Source organism: Micropterus salmoides, unplaced genomic scaffold (genome assembly GCF_014851395.1).
Source record: "Micropterus salmoides isolate LMB-PRFRI ecotype aquatic unplaced genomic scaffold, ASM1485139v1 Ms_hic_scaffold_3427, whole genome shotgun sequence".
In the NCBI taxonomy this organism is placed as follows: domain Eukaryota; kingdom Metazoa; phylum Chordata; class Actinopteri; order Centrarchiformes; family Centrarchidae; genus Micropterus; species Micropterus salmoides.
The window spans coordinates 4,070-15,503 of NW_024042737.1; the positions used below are offsets into that span (position 1 = coordinate 4,070).

An 11,434-nucleotide genomic window follows, 5' to 3' on the forward strand; every position below is an offset into this window, starting at 1 on the left:
TTGGGTTCTGGTCCCGGAGCAGTCCGCAGTCTGAGCCCAGGGGCGGGGCGTCTCTCTGACTGACAGCCCCGCTCTCTACTTCTGACCAATCACAGCACGGCCCGCTGCTGCCGCGCTCAGCCAACCCCCTCATCGCACGCACCACAAGTCCCGCCCACCAGCATCTGCCACGGACTATGGCCAGGGAGCGCTTGTCTTTTACACCGGGGCGGTGACGCGGCGGTATGGGTGGAGTCAGTCTCTATGACAACGTGTCAGTCTCACGTGGTAGCCTACGCAACAGCGAATCAGAGAGCAGCAGGAGGGTCACGTGAGTGCTCCGGACAGCGTCAATGAACTGTGGAAGCCACAGATGTGCCTGTTCACAATGAGGCGGGAGGCGACCTGAACAAAGTGGTTCTGATCAGCAGAGCTGAGATCAATGATCAGAAGAATTTACCTTTTTTTTTTCCTCTCCAGGCGGGCCGGCGGGCGGGCGGAGATAACTGATGGATGATTTCAAATATTCAGTTTTCATTTTCTGCAGGCACATATAGGGTAACCTTCTGAATGCCATGACCACTTCTGCGCATGTGCAGAACGGATTAAGCAGCCGGTACACGCTGCTGTGTGACGTGGAACACCCGAAAACTGACCCCGCCCACCACGGAGAGCGCCCGTGTGAATAAAAAGCGAACCTCCCGCTCATAACCGAAACACAAAGAAGCAGCAGAGAACCAAACGATAACGTGATCGATGCAAACTGATCAGTGACGTCACTCCGTCTGTCTGTCAAATAATGGTGCTCCTACTGCAGTAATACTACACAGTACTACACAGTACTACACATTACTCAGATACAGAGACTGAAAAGAAGACATGAAGCTGATCACTTACACAAAGTCTTATTATTTATTGTCCCATTCACATTCTCATGTGTGTATTAGTACACTACACATGTATTAGTATACTGCAGTACCTGTTTGTATTAGTACTAATTAGTATACCCGTCTCCTCCACCATGTCTCCCCCATATGTCTCCTCGCCCATGTCTCCCCCATTTCTCCTCCACGTGTCTCCTTGCCCGTATCTCCTCCCCTGTGTCTCCTCATCCGTGTCTCCCCCCTGTGTCTCCTCACCCGTGTCTCCTCACCCGTGTCTCCACCCTGTGTCTCCTCCCGTGTCTCCTTACCTGTGTCTCCTCCCTGTGTCTCCTCCCCTGTGTCTCCTCACCCATATCTCCTCACCCATGTCTCCTCACCTGTATCTCCTTACCCATGTCCCCTCCCTGTGTCTCCTCCCCTGTGTCTCCTCGCCCGTATCTCCTCACCCATATCTCCTCACCCATGTCTCCTCACCTGTATCTCCTTACCCATGTCTCCTCCCTGTGTCTCCTCCCCTGTGTCTCCTCGCCCGTATCTCCTCACCCATATCTCCTCACCCATGTCTCCTCACCCGTATCTCCTCACCCATGTCTCCTCACCTGTGTCTCCTTACCCGTGTCTCCTCCCTGTGTCTCCTCCCCTGTGTCTCCTCGCCCGTATCTCCTCACCCACCCATATCTCCTCACCCATGTCTCCTCACCTGTATCTCCTTACCCATGTCTCCTCCCTGTGTCTCCTCCCCTGTGTCTCCTCGCCCGTATCTCCTCACCCATATCTCCTCACCCATGTCTCCTCACCTGTATCTCCTTACCCATGTCTCCTCCCTGTGTCTCCTCCCCTGTGTCTCCTCGCCCGTATCTCCTCACCCATATCTCCTCACCCATGTCTCCTCACCCGTATCTCCTCACCCATGTCTCCTCACCTGTGTCTCCTTACCCGTGTCTCCTCCCTGTGTCTCCTCCCCTGTGTCTCCTCGCCCGTATCTCCTCACCCATATCTCCTCACCCATGTCTCCTCACCTGTATCTCCTTACCCATGTCTCCTCCCTGTGTCTCCTCCCCTGTGTCTCCTCGCCCGTATCTCCTCACCAATATCTCCTCACCCGTGTCTCCTTACCCGTGTCTCCTCACCCGTGTCTCCTCCCCTGTGTCTCCCCTCATGTCTCCCCCCTTGTGTCTCCTCGCCTGTGTTTCCTCGCCCGTGTCTCCCCCCCTGTGTTTCCTTGCCCGTGTCTCCCCCCCTGTGTTTCCTCACCCGTGTCTCCCCCCTTGTGTCTCCTCGCCTGTGTCTCATGATCGCCACGCAGTGACGCAGCAGGAAACATGATGTTTTCTGTTAAACTGAATGTGACGATCAATAAAAGAGATTATTGATCTGTGATGGCGAGTTAACGTGAGAGAACGACCGCTGGCGACGTCAAAGATCAATACAGCAGATCGATTATTGAGCAATGATGTCAGAGGAGCGGCGCCTTTAAGAGGTCGGAGGTTGATCATAGGAACAAGACATCCAACAGTACCGTAGATGGAGACAGTGGTGGCTGGTGCTGCCCGGCACATTCAGACTGCAGCTGCTCGAACTGAGACACACAAAGAGAGCACTGTCTCCTTCTCCTCCTCTCCTTCTCTGCCTCCTCCTCTCCTTCTGCACCTCCTCCTCTCCTTCACCACCTCCTCCTCCGCTTCCTCCTCTCCTTCACCGCCTCCTCCTCTCCTTCACCGCCTCCTCCTCTCCTTCTTTGCCTCCTTCTCTGCCTCCTCCTCTCCTTCTGCACCTCCTCTCCTTCTCTGCCTCCTCCTCTCCATCTGCACCTCCTCCTCTCCTTCACCACCTCCTCCTCTGCTTCCTCCTTTCCTTCACCGCCTCCTCCTCTCCTTCTCTACCTCCTTCTCTGCCTCCTCCTCTCCTTCTCTGCTTCCTCTCCTTCTCTGCCTCCTCCTCTCCTTTTGCACCTCCTCCTCTCCTTCTCTGCCTCCTCCTCCCCTTCACCACCTTCTCTTCTCCTTCTCTGCCTCCTCCTCTCCTTCACCACCTCCTCCTCTCCTTCTGGACCTCCTCCTCTCCTTCTCTGCCTCCTCCTCTCCTTCTGCACCTCCTCCTCTCCTTCTGGACCTCCTCCTCTCCTTCTCTGCCTCCTCCTCTCCTTTTGCACCTCCTCCTCTCCTTCTCTGCCTCCTCCTCCCCTTCACCACCTTCTCCTCTCCTTCTCTGCTTCCTCGTCTCCTGCTCTGCTTCCTCTTCTCCTTCTCTGCCTCCTCCTCTCCTTCACCACCTCCTCCTCTCCTTCTGGACCTCCTCCTCTCCTTCTCTGCCTCCTCCTCTCCTTCTGCACCTCCTCCTCTCCTTCTGGACCTCCTCCTCTCCTTCTCTGCCTCCTCCTCTCCTTTTGCACCTCCTCCTCTCCTTCTCTGCCTCCTCCTCCCCTTCACCACCTTCTCCTCTCCTTCTCTGCTTCCTCGTCTCCTGCTCTGCTTCCTCTTCTCCTTCTCTGCCTCCTCCTCTCCTTCTGGACCTCCTCCTCTCCTTCTGGACCCCTCCTCTCCTTCTCTGCCTCCTCCTCTCCTTCTGCACCTCCTCCTCTCCTTCTGGACCTCCTCCTCTCCTTCTCTGCCTCCTCCTCTCCTTTTGCACCTCCTCCTCTCCTTCTCTGCCTCCTCCTCCCCTTCACCACCTTCTCTTCTCCTTCTCTGCTTCCTTGTCTCCTGCTCTGCTTCCTCTTCTCTGCCTCCTCCTCTCCTTCACCACCTCCTCCTCTCCTTCTGGACCTCCTCCTCTCCTTCTCTGCCTCCTCCTCTCCTTTTGCACCTCCTCCTCTCCTTCTCTGCCTCCTCCTCCCCTTCACCACCTTCTCTTCTCCTTCTCTGCTTCCTTGTCTCCTGCTCTGCTTCCTCTTCTCCTTCTCTGCCTCCTCCTCTCCTTCACCACCTCCTCCTCTCCTTCTGGACCTCCTCCTCTCCTTCTCTGCCTCCTCCTCTCCTTCTGCACCTCCTCCTCTCCCTCTCTGCCTCCTCCTCTCCTTCACCACCTCCTCCTCTCCTTCTGGACCTTCTCCTCTCCTTCTCTGCCTCCTCCTCTCCTTCTGCACCTCCTCCTCTCCTTCTCTGCCTCCTCCTCTCCTTTTGCACCTCCTCCTCTCCTTCTGCACCTCCTCCTCTCCCTTTCAGTATGTACATTTAGCAGATAGTACTGCAGTACTTGTACTAACAGCAGTATTTTAAACGTAGATGTAAATGTTCTTTCTGGTTTAAAAAACCTGACAAATACTCAGTGGTGGACAAAGTACACAGATCCTGTACTTTAGTAATAGTACAGATACCCTAAATAATATTTCTCCACTAGAAGTTTCAAAGTATAAAGTAGTAAAAGTCTGTGTTTTTATTAGAAACATGTTTGAGTATTTTTACTCAAACACTAAAAAAAAGACAGTAATATTTAATGTAGTATTAAACTATTAGTATTTGATGTTTTGTTATGAAAAGTCCAACAGTTTCTACAGCCGCCCCTTTTAGTTCACTGACTGGAAACTGCTGATCATCTCTGCGGCGGCGAGTCACCTGCTGCCCCCGTGTTGCTGCTCCCGCGCTCTGCTGCAGTTATTTTATTGTTATTATAATCAGTAACACTGTAAATATCTGTACCGTTATTCAGTCAGTCTGTAGCAGCATCACCTTTACTGTCTGTGTGGATATTGTGCAGTTATCTCGTGTCTCTTTATGAAAAGAGACACGAGATAACTGTTGCTGTGATTTGGCATTTTATAAATAAAACTGAATTGATTGTCTTTTTGATTATTTTTGTGTATTTACAGTATGTCACTATGGCTGTGTGATGTGTTATTTTGAGGGGACAGCAGATTTACACACTCACTACTTTACACTGGAGCAAAGGGTCATTTCTTCAGCGTTGAAACATGAAAAGATAGAATCCCATAGTTACAGAGATGTGAGGCTGGACTCACTTTGTGAGATACTGTATATTCATTTTGAGGTTTGGACTGACAGAACAAACATTGTGAAGGAGTCACTCTGGGTATAATGAGGAATAATAATTGACTGAACTTAATAATTTATATAAACTTAATAATTATATATAAACTTAATAATTATATGAACTCAATATTATATATAAATTAATAATTATATAAAACTTAATCATTATATATAACTTAATAATTATTATAAACTTAATCATTATATATGAACTTAATAATTATTTATAAACTTAATCATTATATATGAACTTAATAATTATATATGAACTTAATATTATATATAAACTTAATCATTATATATGAACTTAATAATTATATAAAACTTAATAATTATATGAACTTAATAATTATATATGAACTCAATTATATATAAACTTAATCATATAATAACTTAATAATTACATATGACTTAATAATTATATAAACGTAAATTATAAAAAATTTATAACTAGGCTAAACGTATTTTATACTCTTCATGTGTTTGTGTGTAAAAATCTGACTTTGTAAAGTAACTGAAGCTGTCAGATAAATGTAGTGAAGTAAAAAGTATTACATCTCCCTCTGAGACGGAGCAGAAGGAGAAAGTATTCAAGTAACGTACAAGTACATCTAATTTGTACTTAAGTACTTGGGTAAACGTGATGACGACCACAGACACGTGATACCAAACTGTGAATCTTTACAAATCCGATTCAATAAAAAATAAGTTTAGATCCTGATAATTATGGTTTCGGTTTTATCAGCCAGCCCCGCAGTACTTGTACTAACAGCAGTATTTAAGCTGAGTATTAGTTACTGCTGAATATTTATCGGCCGGATGTTTCAGCTTCCCTTTAAGAGCACGTTCCCTTTAACTCACCTGACGTGACCGCACCTGAAGCTGAGCGGAACTTCCGGAGTTTGGGAACAACAAGCAGAAACAGAACGAGGAGGAGAAGAAGAAGAAGAAGAAGAAGAAGAAGAAGAAGAAGAAGAAGAAGAAGAAGAAGAAGAAGAAGAAGAAGAAGAAGAAGAAGAAGAAGAAGAAGAAGAAGAAGAAGAAGAAGAAGAAGAGAGGAGGCTCGGAGCGTCGCGTGAGTTAATCTTCACTTTAATCTCAGTTTCCTGTCGGACTTTAGTCTGAAGGTTAGTTTCAGTCTGACGTCAGAGTCCGGCGCTGTTAGCATGTTAGCACGTTAGCATGTTAGCACGTTAGCATGTTAGCACGTTAGCACGGGGCCGTTCAGAACAGATAATCTGCCGCCTTTAAAGTCTAGAGTTTTTTCGACTGGGCAGGTTTAATCTGACAAAACGTCACTTCTGTTTAAGTTATAAAGACGTCACGGATAGTGGGCGGGGCTAACCGGACCTGCAGGCTCACCTGTAGCTTTTCCAGCAGCTGACACGTGATCAGACAGCTGATCATTATAATTGTTATCAGTCTTTCTTCAGAGAGCAAAAGAACAGATGTGAAATCCATCGAACGCAAGAAACAACAAGTCACTTCAGCTGTCTGAGGGGCCGAGGACAGGGAGCCTGCAGCCGATCAGCTGACCCCACGGACGGGTGGGGGGGCGACACCATTTAGAAGCAAATAAAATCCTTTTAAAACGGATCCTGTAGCGTTCCAGTTCGAGACGTGCAGCGGCGTTTCCGCCGTCTCACACAGCTGCCTCGGAGGATCTGCCTTTATTTGTTGTTGTTCGGTCGAGACCTGCTCTGTATGAAAAGCTCAATTTAACCACGGCCTTGATGTGTCTGTGGAGCTGAAGGTCAGAGTCGACTTTAACCCCCTAGGCCTGATGTACTAAGTCAACGAACCCAGATCGACAAGGGGGTCCCAGTGGAGCCACCGAAAACATCTCTTCTGTTCCCTTCGCTAAGACTTCAAAAGGTCAGAGCTGTCCAGGCACTCGAGTTACAGCCCGACAGGTCCACGTAGATCCGACCATCGTCTGCGTAACAGTGAACGACACAGCAGCTTCCCAAATATGGAACCAAGCGGGAGCAAAGGAAGAGAGCAGAGGTCCTGAAACTGAGCCCTGAGGGGCCCCACAGGACAGAGGAGGACACAGAGTCACCACATAGGACCTGAACCGTGTGAGTGCTTCGGCCTCGATGCCCACCCGGCGCCCCAAACGAGAGGTCAGGATCTCGTGGTCCCCTGTGTCAAACGCAACCAGGTGCTGCAAAGATATAAAACCTGTTAGCAGAGCTGACTCGGTGCTCTGCAGGGTTCAAACCCAGACCGGAAAACCTCAGGAATACTGGGACACACAGTTTGGAGACAGGCCTGAACTCTGCAGGATCCAGACCGGGTTTTTTAATTAAAGCACTGCTGCATGTTTAAACCCCGAGGACAGAACAGATGGTCCTCTAGTGGAAAAAACCTCCTTAACAAGTGGAGGAGGGGAAGTTTCATCAAACCCCAGTCTCGTGTGAAGCAGAGAAGGTCACCGGTTCAAACAGGGGACAGGGACTGGGCTCAGGAGGGGAGACCCTGATGGTGGTGAAACTGAAGAAATCTTTCACAGTTTGTGGGGCTTTAAAAACTGAGTCAGCAGTCCTAAAGAAAACCCGGGGGCTTGTTCCAGTTCGACAGAATAGTTTAGCTGTCCAATAAGGACGCCAGCTGCCCCGTAACATTTGAAATGAGACCTGCAGTTTTGCGCTCGGCCCTGCGGCCCTCAGGCCTGCCGGGTCACTTAGCCTGGGCTCAGCTTTAGTTTCAGGCTGCCTGGTTTTCTGTGGAGCCTCAGAGTCTAAAAGAGTTTGGCCAGTGGGAACCTGAGCTCCTCTGAGTCATCACAGACTCGGGAGAACAGCAGGGGAAGGTTAATAACGCGACACGTTTGTGGTCACAGGAGAACACACTGTTGTTCAGGTTTAAAGTGGGCGGGGATTTCCGAACGGCTGCACTCACCTGACAGGTGAGGTGAAACTCAGGGTTTCAGTCTCAGAGCCGGAGATCAGATGAGTGGATCAATCCCTGAAGCTGTTTCTGAAACAGGTCCTGGTCTGAGATCAGGTGAGTCAGGGTCAGACGGAGGTCACATCCCCAGGTGGTCCCGAAGGTGTCCACGTCTGATAAGCTAAAGGTTTAACCACGTAGCACGTGACCTCAGTGACCTCCGTGACCACGGTTTGATTGCCTTCGCTGCCTGTCGTCCTCTCTCCTCACAGGTATCAGGTGTCACAGGTCAGCAGCTTCGAACAATCAGTGGAGGACGGCGGGGTGAACAAGACCAGACGGACATGTCTCTGCTGACAGACCATCGGCCAGAAGGCGCCCAACTCCTGACAAGAAGTACCAAGATGGAGGAAGACGGGGTGAAGAAGACCAGACAGAGTGAGGGAGAGGACGGGCCGGCGAGGTCGGCCCCCATGGAGTCCAGCACGTTGCTGTGGCGCGGAGACAGACAGACAGGTGGAGGTGACAGGATGAGCATGAGGTCAGATGTTTCTGGACACGAGGCGGCGAGCTGCACAGAAAGCGAGAGAGAACTGACGCAGAGGACAGAAGAAGGGAAGGGGAGGGGGTGAAGAGGAGGGGGCGGGGCTGTTGATACACCTGGAGGCGGAGCCTGTGGAGAATCCCCTGCCCGAGAAAGCAGCTCAGGTGTTTAGTCCAACAGTGACCGTCCTGCAGTCCCCATCCTTACCCAGAGACAGTGAGGCACTCTGGGAAATGGAGTCAGAGAAGAGTCCCTTCCTGGGTCCCCGAGGAGTCCCCCAGGACTACAACCAACATGGCTACCAGTACGAGTGGACCAAGGACACGACTCCTGCTTTATGTAAATATACCTGTCTCTCTCTCAGGTGGGCGGGGTTTAATTTCTCTCTCTCTCAGGTGGGCAGGGTTTAACCTGTCTCTCTCTCAGGTGGGCGGTGCTGTCCCAGCAGGGATGTCCTGAAGATGGGCGTGTCCCTGATGACGTCAGCACTCATCTTCCCCTTCCTGGTGTGGGGGGGGTTTGTCTTCCTGCCATTTGATGCCCCCCTGCTGGATGGCGCCCCCCTTAGACTCGTCTACACTCTACGCTGCTCCGTGTTCGCCGCTGCGCCCATCGTCCTGGGTGAGTGTCTCACCTCTCTCTGTCTCTCTCTCTCACCTCTCTGTCTCTCTCCTGTCTCACACCTGTCTGTCTCACACCTGTCTGTCTCTCTCCTGTCTCACACCTGTTTGTGTCTCTCACCTGTCTGGTTCACCTGTATATCTCTCTCTCCCCTGTCTGTCTCTCACCTCTCTCTCTCTCTCACCTGTCTGACTCACCTGTTTGTCTCTTTCTCACCTGTTTGTCTCCCCTGTCTCTCACCTGTCTGTCTCTCACCTCTCTGTCTCTCTCTCACCTGTCTGTCTCTCACCTCTCTGTTTCTTTCTCTCACCTGTCTGACTCACCTCTCACCTGTTTGTCTCTCTCTCACCTGTCTGTTTGTCTCTCACCTGTCTCCCACCTGTCTGTCTTTCTCTCACCTGTCTGTCTCTTTCTCACCTGTTTGTCTCTCTATCACCTGTCTGACTCACCTGTCTGTCTCTCACCTGTTTGTCTCTTTCTCACCTGTTTGTCTCCCCCGTCTCTCACCTGTTTGTCTCTCTCCCGTCTCCTACCTGTCTGTCTCTCTCACCTGTCTGACTCACCTGTTTGTCTCTCCAACCTGTCTGTCTCTCTCACCTGTTTGTCTTTCCCCTGTCTCCCATCTGTCTGTCTCTCTCTCACCTCTGTCTCTTTCTCACCTGTCTCCCACCTGTCTGTCTTTCTCTCACCTGTCTGTCTCTCTCACCTGTTTGTCTTTCCCCTGTCTCCCACCTGTCTGTTTCCTCCTGTCTTAGGAAATGTTTTCAAAGTGTTGTCTTAGTGTTTTATATTTGGGGCATGAGGTTAGAAAGTTCAGCTCAGTCTCTACCTGTCCTCTGTCTCTACCTGTCCCCTGTCACACTGGCAGCAGAGTCTCTCCTCTTGTGGTAGCCTGCTCTGTCTGTGTCGACCCTTTTCTATGGCCAGGCTGTGTTCACTCAGTCTGGATGTTGTCAACATTTTTCTTAGTTTGGGACATTTTATTGTACTCAGGTAATTTGACAGTGTGAATTGTCTTTTTAGGGTCAGATAACTTTGGAATTTACTTTGTGTTTTGGTTGTTTCTTTCTGCTTGCTGATAATTTGGTTTGGTCTGCTTGAGTTAGCGTTGCTGTCCTGAGGCTGTTGGGGACTTGTTACTGCAGAGAGCCTCAGGACCAGCTGGCTCAGGGGACTCAGCTCCTGGTATGTTAGGGCTTTGTGATGATATGTCTGGGGTTAACTGATTTTAAGTGATTATAAAATTTAAGTGATCTTTTCGGTATTTTTAGTGAGAGGGGGTTTTGGCCGAGCTCTGCTCTGCACAGGTTATTTGGTGTCTTTCTCTGTACCTGCAGGATGTTCTTACAGAAGTATGGACCGGTCTATGTCTACCTGACTCTCTCTCACCTGTGTGTGTGTGTGTGTCTCTCTCTCTCACACACCTGTCTGACTCACCTGTCTCTCTCTCTCACCTGTCTCTGTCTCTCTCTCACCTGTCTGTCTCTCTCTCAAATTAGCTTTATTGGCATGAATGTGTAACAACAATATTGACAAAGCATCATACATACAACATATAATATAGTCTGTCTCTCTCTCACCTGTCTGTCTCTCAGGTTGGCTGGTTCTGGGGGTCAGTCGGCTCAGGTCAGGTGTGATGCGGCCCCTGTTTGATGAGGATGTGAAAGGGGCGGAGCTTCATGAGGTCAGCGTCCACCGCAACTTTGTCTCTGACTCCGCCTCCCTGTTCCTGATCTACTTCCTGCAGCTGGTCGTCATGGCGATGTACCTGAGCCAGGAGCAGTTGAAGCTCGTCCCTCTGCTGACCGTCGTCTTCGCGTTTGGACGGTGAGATTTTAAAAAGCAGCAAGTTAACGGCTCGATGATCAATAAGTCACATGTGACTTACTGAGAGAGGCTCGGCCAATCGTTTCATTCGCTCCATGTAAACAGTGAGGAAAGGTGCGTTTGTTTTGTGTCTCCAGGCTGGTTTACTGGGTGGCGGCGGCGTTCGGCAGCTCCATCCGCGGTTTCGGTTTCGGACTCTGCTTCCTGCCGAGTCTTGCCATGATGGCCGCCAACATGTACTTCATCTTCACGGTGGAGGCGGCGGGTTCCATCTTCAACCTGCAGCCTCCGCCTGAGGAGGCGCCAGCACCGACTCCACCCGCTGGCAGACAGAGGTTCTGGGGATGAGAGCTGATCAATACTCATAACCTTCCTGAAATATTTTTTTATGTTTTAAGTAACGAAACTTTAAAAAGATCAAATTTTAAAAAAGTTTCTATGTATAAAGTTCTATTAAGAAATGTTTAAGTTTATAGAATCATACTACAACCCCGCCCACGTACATAACCCCGCCCACGTATTGTAGCCCCACCCTGTTTGGATATGACCTCCTTCCTGTTTACTTCGTTTTCAGTCTGTTTTCTACGTTTTGTTTTGTAAAATCAGTTTAAGTTTTGTCATTAATAAATATTTGACGCTCTGAATATAAAAACTTTTATATTTCACAATAAAAGCATGACCCTCGCTGCCACTTCTCT

General features: G+C 49.6%; 1 protein-coding gene across 1 annotated transcript; it reads left to right on the plus strand.

Moving 5' to 3' along the window:
- Positions 1–8,350: 8,350 nt before the first annotated feature.
- LOC119884422 (transmembrane protein 79-like) lies at positions 8,351–11,095 on the plus strand (the record flags this gene model as incomplete). Its single annotated transcript, XM_038694824.1, has 4 exons — positions 8,351–8,627; positions 8,715–8,909; positions 10,505–10,736; positions 10,874–11,095. Coding segments are annotated over 4 exons (915 nt in total), but the record flags the coding sequence as incomplete, so codon positions are not given.
- Between the last annotated feature and the right edge of the window lie 339 nt (positions 11,096–11,434).